The 14,814-nt window shown below is 37.3% G+C and overlaps 1 protein-coding gene and 1 long non-coding RNA gene across 5 annotated transcripts in view; both read right to left on the bottom strand.

Moving 5' to 3' along the window:
• Positions 1-1,685, bottom strand: part of plcg1 (phospholipase C, gamma 1) — a 48,113-nt gene extending 46,428 nt beyond the window's left edge. For 2 of the 4 annotated variants that reach the window (XM_057320033.1, XM_057320034.1), the window contains exons 1-2: positions 1,308-1,685; positions 631-908 (exon numbers count right to left, since the gene is read on the bottom strand). In XM_057320033.1, the coding sequence (XP_057176016.1) occupies positions 631-844 (214 nt within the window). In that variant the 5' untranslated portion in view covers positions 845-908; positions 1,308-1,685. The remainder of the gene's footprint in view (positions 1-630; positions 909-1,307) is intronic. The other 2 variants (XM_057320031.1, XM_057320032.1) reach the window with 1 other exon arrangement.
• Positions 1,686-12,482: 10,797 nt separating this feature from the next.
• On the bottom strand, positions 12,483-14,211 carry LOC130545368 (uncharacterized). Its single transcript, XR_008961638.1, has 3 exons — positions 13,752-14,211; positions 13,324-13,359; positions 12,483-13,029 (listed from the first exon to the last, which is right to left on the bottom strand). It is a non-coding gene; the product is annotated as an uncharacterized LOC130545368 (long non-coding RNA).
• Between the last annotated feature and the right edge of the window lie 603 nt (positions 14,212-14,814).

Genomic DNA, 14,814 nt, shown 5'->3' with positions numbered 1-14,814 from the left:
TGCCATATATTCTCAAACCTCATCAGACATACAAGAGAAGACTTTTTCAGCTGTTTTTCTTATAAATTGAGGTTGCGGAGTGTATTAAATACAAGGGTGCCAATAATTGTGGCCATCATGTATGGAAGAAACACACAATGTGATATTCCCCCACTTCAAATTGTTTTACTTTAATGAGTTGTTTGGAATTTTGTAGATTTGTTTGCATAAAAGATCAAAAGGAGAAACAATGCAGATTCATTTTTACAGCCTTCTTTGCTCTTATTTACCAAGGGTGCCAATATTAGTGGAAGGCGCTGTAAATGTGTTCTACTGAAGAAAGAGTCAGAAATGATAAAAAAAGTCATGTTCATTTCTGAATGAACTGTGACATACAGCTGAGACAGAACCGTGTTACGCTCAACTATCAACATCGAATAAAAAGTATGTTACGTCCCAGTGAAAATCCCAAGGTGAAAACGGCAGGTGAATTGTTAAGTATGTAAAGAACGAAGCGGCAGTGAATGTTTGTGTCATTTCGACACAATACGTTAGGACAAGATTAGGTTTTAAATTGAAGGAGAAAAGCCAAAAACACATTTGGAGGATGTAAGAGCTGAAGTCATAATGTCATCTGAAGTCGTCACTTACTTTCACCCTCGATTTTATCCGTTCCTCTTGTCCAGATAATCTGCCTGGTCTCGAGCTTAACTTGAAACGTCCTTCTCTCTGGTCTTTGAGACTTCTTGGCGTAAAAGAGAGTCAATACGGTGCCCAGCTCTAGATCACGGTACAGATTGTTGACTTCAGTGTCGCTCAGCGTCCAGGGCACCGGTCCGTTGGAGAAGCCGGCGGTCGCAGCCATTTCCCCTGTTTGTTCTTCAGTTCCTTTCAGAATAATTCCCACCCTGCCGGGCCTGGCGGGATACCTACACGACAAGAAAACATCGCGTCTGAAAAACACCAAAGCGCAGCAGCGGGACATGATGGCAGCATCACACACGGGCCTGCTGTAACATTCACATGTGTCCTGATTTACTGGAATGATCTGAGAAATCTAGCAATTTTCTGCTGAATGTATTGATAAGGAGTGTATGAATCAGTATTTGTATTAGCAGTATAGGCACACAAATCTCACAGGGCATCAGTCCTACTGTAAACTCGGAATATGTGTAATACATTACACTAACCTTACGTTATATTGCGACGCTGTTTAGCGGAAAATAACCCAGAGCGAGAGTCTTTACAATAACACGAACACGACAGACGTTGATATTGTTTGATCAGACGAGATCATGTGTCGTTTGAAAGCTTGGCTTTTGTCTTACCGTGTGCGGCTGCAGCTGCGACTCAATAAACGCAGAAAACACGCGCTGCGCTCCGTCTGAAATCTCAGCTGCGCTCATGTCGTCCTGTCCGCATGATCAGACGCGCGCGCTTCAGCAGCGCTGTGGAGATCGGACCGAGTCTGATATCTGCTGCTCTCTCTCCGCCATGAGTCGACGTGTGTGAGTGAAAGCCCTTCCCCCATCAGCCGATCCCTACAGCACAACGCAGCGCTGCACAACACAGCGCACGGCCTCTTAAAGACACAGAGCCTCGCTTTAAATGCGCCTACGCACTCTGTGCCCGGTCTACTCTGACCACTACCAAAGTCCGTTTACGGAAGTCGTGCCACTCGGCGGCCATGTTTGTGACGCCTCTGGGCAGCTATTTACGTCAGAGCAAGTCCACTGTCCTAACTACTTGAATGGGGGAAGGCCGATATTTCTAAAACCGCTAGTAAAAATCACAGTTATACAGCATATTTCCGATCAATAATTAATCATGACATGAACTGTATCATAACTTTGGTTTGCTAAGCTAAAAGTGCTTTAAAACTCACCTTTTTCGAGGTCGCCTCATCTACTGCGCCTGCGCACAGGCTGGCAAGCGCACCACGACAGCCCCGCCCCAGAGAATCGTCAGTCTTTACTGATTGACGATTGGCTCGTTTAACTGGAAGGCGGGACTTCCTTCGCTAGAGCGGCCATATTGAGCGTTGCATTCCCCGCCATTCATTAGCTGTGTCTCGTTTCGACTGCTTCCTTGTGTCCTCCAGAGGTATCATCCTCTAAAGGGTGCGGTATACGGAGGATTCTCAACTTGGAATTAAACGAGACATCCTTCGTAGAACATACTTGATATGTACCTTGTTGATCCAAGATGGCGCCGCGGATGGCTGCCTCGGTTTGGAGTGCTCTAGTACTTATGTCTTTTTTGTTCGTCTACTTACTAAATTATCCATTTGCACAAGTGTACATACAATCTGTTAATATGTTTATTCTACTATATACTACCCGGTACAATGTCTCTTATATGTTATTATCCCCCATTTTCTGTAAAATAGTCTTTATTTTATATATGCACAATTTAGAATCTTTTAGACTGTAAATCATATTATATTGTATTGTCATTGTGTTAAATGTCTGTACTAGAAGCTTCCAACACCAAAGAAAATTCCTTGTGTGTGCAAGCACACTTGGCAATAAAGCTCTTCTGATTCTGATTCTGATTCTGATACTGGTAGAAAAGGAAACAGGAAGTACCACGTTGCTATGACAACACGTTGCACTCGCACACCTGTCAAATTAATTAAAATGATTTCTACATGATTTAAGAGGTAAAAAGTTGGTTACTTTCTACACTAAACAATGCCAAAAAGAGTTAAACAAATATAAAATTTTGCCTTACTGTTTCAAAACGTTTAAAAACCACTAAACAGTTGTAAACCTATTTACTACATACGCCTGCTAAGATTAAAAAAACGTGACACAAATTGCAGTGTTGTAATGTAACGAAGTACAAATACTTCGTTACTGTACTTAAGTAGAATTTTCACATATCTGTACTTTACTTCGTTATTTATATTTCTGACAACTTTCACTTTTACTCCACTACATTTCCTAAATAAAATGTGTACTATTACTCCGATACATTTCTCCTAACCATCTTCGTTACTGTTACTACAAATTAAAATCAGAAGAAATTTGAGTTGGTGACGGAATGCCTGTTTGTTGTCATGTCAACCGCCAAGCACGAAGAAGAAGTCCTGCTTGTCCGGGCATGCCATCATGGAAGCACCAGGCTCTGCTGCTAACGTTACCACTCCGGTAGCAGATAACGAGCATTTCGACTTGGCGAACTTTGTGAACTCGATGGTGGTGACGAAGATAACGTTACACCCGTCCGTATTTGCAAGAAATATTTTCGTACACTGGAGTGAAAAATTCTTCCTACCGGATTAAGTGCCTGTAAACGGGTTTCCATCACACTGGTTTTATTCGCATTTTGAAGTTTCGCATCAGAAACGAGTGATGGAAACGCCAAATTTCGAATTAAAAACCCTTAATTCGCAAAAAAAGTTTTTACGCTCGCTTGAGGTGGTTTTTCATTTTTGCGAAAAAGGGTTAATGCGAATAATGGGAGATGGAAACGCATTTGCTGAATAAATTCCTCCAAAAAGTCCGTAACTGCACTATGAGACTGCGTAACCTGACTAACCAGAGTACTGATCTTGTGACACAGCATCAGAAATGTTGTGATGGTCATTCTTAAACGCCTGAGCAAAGTCGTCAAGTATTTCTGTAATTGCCTCTTAGAACTAGCTGTCACGGCTGTGTTTCCCGAACAGCAGGCATCCACAAAAGCACCGCATTTATTGAGTTTCCTAATCGTCTGCTTGCGCAAGTATATGAAAACTATTATATTCAGTGGCTTCTCTTACTTTTCTTACTGATATTTAGTGCCAGTTTATTAGGAAGTGACGGTTGACTAGTTGGATGGAAACGGTGCTTATTCGCAAATGTTTCATGCGATATTCCAATTTTGCGCATAAGCTAAATTGGCAACTTTGGATGGAAACCCGGCTTGTTATGCCTTATATTGGCATTCAAAAACTCCCCGTCCAACCTGAAGAAGCACATCGAGGTAGGTTAAATTAATTTTCATTCAATGAAGCTAATGTTAACGTTATTTAACATGAATTAGTTATCATAAGCCTGTTCAGATATCTGCCTAACGTGATGGCCATGCTAACGTGTGCTAGTTAACTTTCTTGATTAGCTAATGTGCAGATATTTAACAACACCAATGATTTTCCCTACGAATTAATTCAACACAAAACTCTTGAAGACATGACCATAATACTGAAATGGTTAATAACGGTTTCTGGTATAGCCTAAGTGGCGGCCGAATATTTCCTAGGTAAATTAGCGTTACACTGGTGGGGGGATTTTTTTAGACCACATTAGGCTAATTAATGGCAGGTTACAGAGGAGCGTTCAGGATTACTCACGTCTTCAAAAGCACCATGCATTTTGTTGAATTTGAGATTTGCTTTGATTTAATTACCTCAAAATTCTAACCTTTCACTTTTTTTAAAAATACCTTTATTTTTACTTTTAATACTTAAGCACATTTTATATCAGACAATTACTTTTGATAGTTAAGTACACTAAATGTCAGGTACTTTAAGACTTTTACTCAAGTAATATTTTAAAGGGTGACTTTAACTTCTACCAAAGTCATTTTCTGGTAAGATACGTGTACTTTTACTCAAGTATTGCTTTCAAGTACTTTATACAAGACTGACAAATTGTAAACTGTTAACATTTAAACACCACATATTTGATTGAATGTGCAGCTGTTGCCGTTTATTCAAATAACAGACGTTGGCCGATGCAAAGAATTGTGGGTTATCTCTAACAACGAAGGATACAGCTCATCTTTCCTCCGAATTCCTGTCAAAGAAGGTCGCATTTGAAGGGTGCCTCCAGAGAGTCCTACCTGATTTTATGAAACGAGACAGCCTTAATGACATAGCAGGCTTCAAATGAGACCTCGAAGGACGCAGCCTTACGAAATGAGACACAGCCATTGTAACGGCAGTGGTGTACGCACATTGTCGGGTGAGGTCACACTCGCGAGAATCAAAGTGCATTGTGGATATCGCCACCATTTGTAAGGTATCAACGTCGAGAATCGAGATGTTCTATCTACTTTATTCAATTTCACTTCATTTCAGAGATAAAATGGTACGTTCTTGTTGTGTAATATGTTGTAATACTAAAACACACGATAGAAACAGTAGAAAGCTTCATCACTAGGAAAGATTGTTTAGGTTTCCCACTTGGAAGAAAGATTATGGACAGCATGTAATAACACATTCTGTTATGCATTTAAAACTGATTTGAACCCAGTGTTGCTTAGAAGTTTGTACAATGGAATTTTCATAAATGTGTTTCTGATTGTTATCAGTATTACTTGACAGCCAAATGAATTACAGAAAATGTTGAACAAACAGGGTAAGGTTTATTGGTAACATTAGAGACTCACATAACAGGGCTCTAGAGTGCGACCAATTTGGTCGCACATGCGACTTGATTTCTCAATGGTGCGACTAAGAAAAATCTGAGGTCGCACCGGTGCAACCAGCCGTTCGAGGGAGAAAAAAAGTCTCCTGTGATTCAACAGACACACATTAGGCCCATATCGTGGTCTAAACCAATCAGAGATAGTGAAGGGCGGACTGCCCCTCTGATTGGCCGTGGTCCAGATTTTCCTGTAAGTGTGTACCAGAGGTCGTGTTAACCGAAAATTCTCTGTCATTGACAAAAAATGTTTACCAGTGACGGAAAAATCTGAACGCCGTCCGTCCGTCCGTCAGCTATTTTGACGGATTACAATGATGGCAATTTGTAACTCCCCGTTTCCCTTCATTAGAGCGTGATATGCTCGCGAAGGGACGTGCGTGTTTTCACCCGTCATTGTTACCGACTAGACATATGTGATGCGATCTGAGAAAACCCGTCGGATGTCGCGCTGGGACGCGGGAAAGACAGTTCACCTATCAAAGTAAACTACATAACATGAAGAATGAAGGAGTATCAATGCACATTTCCCGCCAGTCCTGTGTAAACTACGGCATGCAAAGTTTTTTTCATACAATGTTTTCGTGAGATGGCGGATCGTCTGCAGCACCGGGAGCTGCTCATGCGAGCCGGACCGCGATCGCAAAACATACAAGGGATGATCAAAAGTCCACACACTATGCACATGATAAACAAGGTAAAACTTGCTTCACTGCTTATTAGTTGTTGTCCGTAATGTTTGCTAGTTTCCTCATGTAGTGATAACGGCAGAGCTCTCGTTCTTTAAGTGTGCCCTGCACCTTTATTCAAACGGTTTTGTACAGTATTTTTATAGACTTCAACACTAGGAAATGTTTTTTTATTAAATTGTTATTAGAGTAAGTCTTTCACCACTGTAAAGTGACTTTTACTTGTGATACTGGACTGTTGTGCTTTTATTTTCATCACTTAACTTTAAACCCGTTTTCCTCCAAATTCCGTTCCTGAAAATCATAGCGCTTCAGCCGACCTCAGCCATAACTTTTGTTACATACATACAATGAGCAAAATAAAAACTGATTTGGAAAGGGCTTGGTATGAAAAACTGTAATATATAAATTTGCACCATGTGTTGGGTTTTCCCAGATCGAATCACATATGAACATAAACATTAAAACATTAAATATATAGATGAATATAAACAACAACGGCTTTATTGGGCATTCAGTTGTATTAAAATACAACAAGTTCCGAGACGCAAGTACAGCGTGATGACGTCACGAACATACTAATTACCACCTAACGCCACCTTGCACCATAGTGACGGGTAATAATAGATTATGACGGATTTTTTACGAGCCTGTCAGTCAAAATGACGGACAATAAAAAAGTCTAGCGCAACCTCTGGTGTGTACGTGTGAAAATGCGTGTGCTGCAGTCAGACAGAGAGGGGAGGAGCCTATAGGCCCGTCAGTTAAACAGAGAGGGGAGGAGCCTATAGGCCCATCAGTTAAACAGAGTGGATGATGAAAATAACGATTGACAACTTTTTCGTGAATAATATTAAGTTAAGGCCTGATCCGTCCGAAAATCATAAGCAATGCTCTGACACGGAGCCATCAACCTCCCAGGTTATGTCAAGCCCTGGTCCATTTATCTTGAGATGTTTTAAGTTTCAGTTCAGTGAAGCACTTTAAGCACCAACACTTTTTCAGTAAGTTACCTTTCTTGTAGAATTGTGCTTCAAATAAAGAACTTTATGTTGACCAGGTTGTTAGTTAATCATTTACAAGTCAATTTTGCCTATGAACTGGTAAAACTGCGGTGTTAAATGCGATGCGGTCGAAAATTTGGGTGCACCTAACTTTTGTGCTGGTGCACCTATAAGAAAAAAAGTTAGGCGCACCAGTGCAACCAGTGCAAAAAGTTAGTCTAGAGCCCTGCATAATGTATATTGCTTACAATTGTGTGCAAATAAATGGTAGACAAATACAGTACATATAATTAAGTATAAGTAAATGTGAGTTTTTATACCGTAAAGAAGATCGTAATAAACAAAAATGAGGTTGGAGGCAGCAACACCGGGGCACTTGACTATTTTGCGGCCAGGTAGTATGGATCTGTGTTGTTAATTAATGACAAATTATATAAATTACGGTTCCTGATATCTTTGGTGAGATTATTTCGTTATTGTATGTACTTGGTTTGCTTCTGTTTCTCCAATATGACGGTTTAATTGGTCCTTACTGTACCGCTCCGTATACTTTCAGTTCACTGCTCAATGCAGCGATACCTCCAAAATGGCGCCTCGGTGACGTCACACACAACAAAGTGTACTGTAGTACACTTGAGGGTTTACTAAAGTAAACTGTAGTTAATTTAGTATACTGTTGTATTATAGTACTAAAGTAGTATTATTATAGTACTAAAGTATAACTTAATTTTAGTAAACCCTCATGTATACTACAGTATTAAATTTAAATTCACTTATTTATTAATGCTACCATTACATGCTTTGACAGTTGAATGAAGAGCTGATGATTGGGCTACACCATAATGGGTCAAATGATAATCATAATTATTTTGCTAAAATTAATGATTAAAAATATATATATATATTTTAAAATATATTTCACCTAAGAACATGATTATCATGATATCATGATTAAAATACGATTCATCGTGCAGCCCTATAATACATGGGTATATGTCACATGTCAAATGGTTTCTAACAATGTTCAATCCCACATTAGCTTCTTGGTAATTGTCTGATTTACCCAGGAAATCTCACCTCAGTTCACACCTTTAGGTACTCGACAGACCAGACAGAGTCAGAATTTTATATTGTTCTGCAAACAGCACTCCTGCTATAACTTACATACAGAAAGAGGTTATAAACCAAAACCACAGGTGCAGATTGCTAGCTTCAGAGCACGAGGCTTGTGTGCATATGACATCAAAACCTTCAGTCTATAATGTCTACTTCAGAAAAACCTTTTATAGATAAAGGTATTATGTTATTTGTTTTGATTTCATGCATTTGTTTGATAGTTTTGCACTCTTTTTATTTTGCAACATGATGGGGCTATTTATTTATTTGTTTGTGTGTGTCAGGATTATTATTTAACTTTTATGTTCAAATAAATAAAATAAAATAAAATACAGGCCTAAATATCTGCATTTTATTTATAGTTTAAGTAAAGGCAATGCAATTGTTAACTGAAAATGAAAACTATACTGAAACATACACTACAATTGACATTAAAAAATAAATCACAAAAGCACGTATTACTGCTAAAATATAAACTAAAAACTAAAAAATACAATTCAGAATGATTCATAATTTTGATAAAACTACATATAAAAAGTAATACTCAAACCCATACTCATTATATAATAGCATTAGGAATAATAATCAAAGACCACACAGTAAAAAGAAAAGGTGCCTCAAATATCCTGTTGTGTACTCAAAGAACCTTAAACTGTATTTTAAGTGCTCCAAAGCTCTTTTTCTCAATAAAAGGGTTATGAACCATCTATAGTCTTTGTGGTTCTTCCAGGAAACTAGAAGATTCTTGAATAACCCCATATTCAGTTGTGAAGTTCTGGAGTCACATTTTCACTACACTGGGACCTCAAAGTGCTTTGCGGGTTGTTGAAGGAACTCAAATTCTAAAAAATGATTCTTGTAAAATCTGTAAACTTGTAAGTGGTTCCTGGAGAATCTCTCTTGTACAAGACAGTATCTAGAGGAACCCCACAAAATTCTGCATGAAATAGGGATTTTTAGTGTCTGATCATTTTGATGTTTTATGAGAATAAGAATAGTCCAAAGTTTGGTTTTTGGCCCCTGCTAAGTGAACACACATTTTAAAATCATGCACATGATTAAAAAAGGCTAAATGTTATTTTGAAAAATTTCAGCAAGCTTTTTGATTATTTTATATTTCTTACTATTTGTATTATATGATTAATTATATTAATATATTATAAATAAACATTTTTATTCTATAAGTAGATCCTAAGTCACTGAAATCTTTTGAAAATGTAAACGTTGTTGTGCTTTTCATCCAAACAAACTGCAGCTGCTCTGTGTGTTTATTGTGCAGTCTCGCCCTCCACAGTACTGTGGCGCTGTTGGCCCAGTGTCGCAGCGTCAAGGCATGTGCCATGTGGCGCTTTCGTTACTATGTGTGTTTAACTTTTTCCAGCTCTGCGCAGACCGATCACCTTATGACAAAAAGCATGCGGACTTAGAATAACGTCTCTAAAGCATACAGAGCAGTCAGTTCACAAATAGCTCTCACTGTGCTTTGATGTCGACGATCCGTCTGCGATCAAACATCAGTGGCACGAGTGTTCACCGGTGTTGTTTCGCTCGCGCGACAGGCGGGAATTCAAAATAACGGATCGCAACAACCTCTCGACTGTCCCATTGGATGTAAGTAAAGTCAAAATATATAAATAACTTAAATATATTAACTATATACTATTTATATAAATGTATACTCTGACACGTCTAATTGTATGGCCGCTTTTGGCTGTTTAAACCATTTATTTACACAGTGTAGACAGCGCTTGTTTTAGCCGAGATGCTAATGAATATAAATTAAGATGAAGCTTGTGGGGCTAACGTTAAATGGGTAACGTTAGTGTTAAATGACAAACAATGACTTTTAGCCACTTTTAGCTATTATGTTCACTTTTAGTGAATGTATAGCTCTTTTTTAACTTATTGATGTTTGTGTTGAATGGTTTTCCCACCCATGTTACATAAATTGTAATTAAATATTTTTATCATTCAGTTCAGTTTTTATCCTTTTAACTCAGAATTTTCAGTATTTTCCAGTTGAGCAGCAAAAAAAATGTAAGTATTATATTTATTATGATATTTTCATTATTATGTTATTTGTTATATTTGCACATGTAAAAATACTCACTGACAATGGAAAATCTGAATAAAGTGGATTATTACAGTTGTTGCTATAAATAGCCTATTGTACTCCTTAACCATAGACCAAAACAGTGACTTCCAGGCATTGTAATATTTTGTTTATTGTTACATTTGTAAACCAATTTGTGATGTGCTAAATGATTAAATTTAATGTTTTATGAGACGTTATGTAAATCCCTCTTTTTGGTCTCCATGTCTTATTACCAGGGAGTAGGGACACCCAAGGCCAACAGACCCAGCTCCAGCCCGCCCTGATGCTCATCCTTGCACTGCCTGGGACACCTAAGGCCAACAGGCACAGCTCCTGTTCTCTTTTTGCCATAAATACATATCTACTTTAGCAATGCAAAATTGTGAAATGTACTATAGAAATAATTTTTACTTTGACTACATGGATCCTCACACCACCTGCTAATAGCAGGAAACCCATTTGGAGAGAACAGCATTGTTTTCTCTAGCTCGCAAGGATTTGCTTTTTGGCAAATTACAACTTTTTGGCAAACTACAACCATGGGTGTAGGCCTTGCTATGAGAGACTACTTTTTTGCTGGACTTTTTTACAATTGTACATTTGTACAAAGTACCTGAAATATTTCTGTATGTACAGTATTTTAAATTAAGGCAAATTATTTGTTTAGTTTTGTTAAGATAAAGACTTTTCATTTATAACAATATCACCAACACAATATTAATTATACATGTGATTTCATGAATTTAGAATGGTAATGTTCAATATTGACCATTCTGTAAATGTTTATTCAATGTAAATTGTTGTTGTTTATCAATAAACTGTTGTATTTGATTTAGTATTTCTGCTTATTAAAATATTGTGAATAGCAAATATAAACTGTGAAATGGTGCCTTGAAGCACCCAAGATGGTTCCAGACCATTTTAATAAAAGGGATCCCCAAGAAGCCTTGAGGGTTCCTCAGAGAACCGCCCTTCATTAAGTGGTGCCTTGAGTTTCCCCTGAGGGTTCCGCTGGCATGGCAATGTGAAGAACCCCAAATGGTTCCTCAAAGAACCTTTAATTTTTACAGTGCATGTATAAACACACATTATTCAATTATTTAGCTGTTTTATAAGAATACTGTAAACAATGGCTAATGTATATGTTCCAGCCCACCTCACCTACAGCTATTTTAAAGAAAAGGTTAATGGTGAAACTGTCAACAATAATTAGCATAATTAGCATAATAATTACATAAACTTCTGTATGAAAACGAAAGGACTGACTGGGTTTCTATTACGTGAATGCGAAACAAAATCAACATTCGCCTCGTATGGTTATACTTCCAGGTCAAACTTTTTTATGCTATTTTAACTTGCTTGTTATACAGTAATACTGTAGATACATTTTTTTTATAAAAGTTGTATATTTTTTATACAACTTTTTCTGTAAATTATATTTCATTCATTCTGCTGTATATAGCACATACCTTGTACTACAATAGTCTATTCTTATTTTTTACTTGTACATATTTACATACATACATAGCTTTACACTCTCTATATCTTTATCTTATGTTTATTGTATTGTATTTCTTAAATTTTTATACCCATAGGCCCTTATTTAAATCATTGTGTACTGTATTCTATTGTTATGGTCTCTGTGTACTGTTGTTGCTGTTTCTGTGTTCTGGATGCTCCGGTCACCAAAACAAATTCCTTGTATGTGCAAACATACTTGGCAATAAAGCTCTTTCTGATTCTTTCTGATACTAAAATAATCTGCAGCCGGTGGCTCTGACTGAATTTCAAAATAAACTGTATTTCATATTGCAGCCGAAAATGTTAACGCCTGACTTACACTTGATTTACTGAGAAACTCTCTAGTCTTCCTGTGCACGGTACATACTTTAAAGGGGTCATATGGCACGGCTAAAATGAATATTACACTGTAAAAATTAAAGGTACTTTGAGGAACCATTTGGGGTTCTTCACATTGCCACGCCGGCGGAACCCTCAGGGGAAACTCAAGGCACCGCTTCATGAAGGGCGGTTCTCTGAGGAACCCTCCAAGGCTTCTTGGGGATCCCTTTTATTTAAATGGTCTGGAACCATCTTGGGTGCTTCAAGGCACCATTTCAGTTTATATTTGCTATTCACAATATTTTAATAAGCAGAAATACTAAATCAAATACAAGTTTATTGATAAACAACAACAATTTACATTGAATAAATATTTACAGAATGGTCAATATTGAACATTACCATCCTAAATTCATGAAATCACATGTATAATTAATATTGTGTTGGTGATATTGTTATAAATGAAAAGTCTTTATCTTAACAAAACTAACCAAATAATTTGCCTTAATTTTAAATATACTGTACATACAGAAATATTTCAGGTACTTTGTACAAATGTACAATTGTAAAAAAGTCCAGCAAAAAAGTAGTCTCTCATAGCAAGGCCTACACCCATGGTAAAGTTGTAATTTGCCAAAAAGCAAATCCTTGCGAGCTAGAGAAAACAATGCTGTTCTCTCCAAATGGGTTTCCTGCTATTACCAGGTGGTGTGAGGATCCATGTAGTCAAAGTCAAAATTATTTCTATAGTACATTTCACAATTTTGCATTGCTAAAGTAGATATGTATTTATGGCAAAAAGAGAACAGGAGCTGCGCCTGTTGGCCTTAGGTGTCCCAGGCAGTGCAAGGATGAGCATCAGGGTGGGCTGGGTCTGTTGGCCTTGGTTGCCCCTGCGAATAAGACATGGAGACCAAAAAGAGGGATTTAGATAACGTCTCATAAAACATTAAATTTAATCATTTAGCACATCACAAATTGGTTTACAAATGTAACAATAAACAAAATATTACAATGCCTGGAAGTCACTGTTTTGGTCTATGGTTAAGGAGTACAATAGGCTATTTATAGCAACAACTGTAATAATCCACTTTATTCAGATTTTCCATTGTCAATGAGTATTTTTACATGTGCAAATATAACAAATAACATAATAATTAAAAAATCACAATAAATATAATACTTACATTTTTTTGCTGCTCAACTGGAAAATACTGAAAATTCTGAGTTAAAAGGATAAAAACAGAACTGAATGATACAAATATTTAATTACAGACAATTTATGTAACATGGGTGGGAAAACCATTCAACACAAACATCAATAAGTTAAAAAAGAGCTATACATTCACTAAAAGTGAACATAATAGCTAAAAGTGGCTAAAAGTCATTGTTTGTCATTAACACTAACGTTACCCATTTAACGTTAGCCCCACAAGCTTCATCTTAACTTATATTCGTTAGCATCTCGGCTAAAACATGCGCTGCCTACACTGTGTAAATAAATGGTTTAAACAGCCAAAAGCGGCCATACAATTAGACGTGTCAGAGTATACATTTATATAAATAGTATATAGTTAGTATATTTAAGTTATTTATATATTTTGACTTTACTTACATCCAATGGGACAGTCGAGAGGTTGTTGCGATCCGTTATTTTGAATTCCCGCCTGTCGCGCGAGCGGAACAACACCGGTGAACACTCGTGCCACTGATGTTTGATCGCAGACGGATCGGCGACATCAAAGCACAGTGAGAGCTATTTGTGAACTGACTGCTCTGTATGCTTTAGAGATGTTATTCTAAGTCCGTATGCTTTTTGTCATAAAGTGATCGGTCTGCGCAGAGCTGGAAAAAGTTAAACACACATACTAACGAAAGCGCCACATGGCACATGCCTTGACGCTGAGACATTGGGCCAACAGCGCCACAGTACTGTGGAGGGCGAGACTGCACAATAAACACACAGAGCAGCTGCAGTTTGTTTGGATGGAAAGCACAACAACGTTTACATTTTCAAAAGATTTCAGTGACTTAGGATCTACTTATAGAATAAAAATGTTTATTTATAATATATTAATATAATTAATTATATAATACAAATAGTAAGAAATATAAAATAATTAAAAAGCTTGCTGAAATTTTTCAAAATAACATTTAGCCTTTTCTAATCACGTGCATGATTTTAAATTGTGTTCACTTAGCAGGGGCCAAAAACCAAACTTTGGACTATTCTTATTCTCATAAAACATCAAAATGATCAGACACTAAAAATCCCTATTTCATGCAGAATTTTGTGGGGTTCCTCTAGATACTGTCTTGTACAAGAGAGATTCTCCAGGAACCACTTACAAGTTTACAGATCTTACAAGAACCATTTTTTAGAATTTGAGTTCCTTCAATAACCCGCAAAGCACTTTGAGGTCCCAGTGTAGTGAAAAGGTGACTCCAGAACTTCACAACTGAATATGGGGTTATTCAAGAATCTTCTAGGTTCCTGGAAGAACCACAAAGACTATAGATGGTTCCACCATAACCCTTTTATTGAGAAAAAGAGCTTTGGAGCACTTAAAATACAGTTTAAGGTTCTTTGAGTACACAACAGGATATTTGAGGAACCTTTTATTTTTACTGTGTATGGTTTGTTTTAGATGTAATGCAATGTGTATACAGGATTTAAG

Source organism: Triplophysa rosa, linkage group LG21 (assembly GCF_024868665.1).
Source record: "Triplophysa rosa linkage group LG21, Trosa_1v2, whole genome shotgun sequence".
Classification (NCBI taxonomy): Eukaryota; Metazoa; Chordata; class Actinopteri; order Cypriniformes; family Nemacheilidae; genus Triplophysa; species Triplophysa rosa.
Note: the sequence above shows the minus strand (reverse complement) of the source record. Positions and strands in the feature narration are given on the sequence as shown.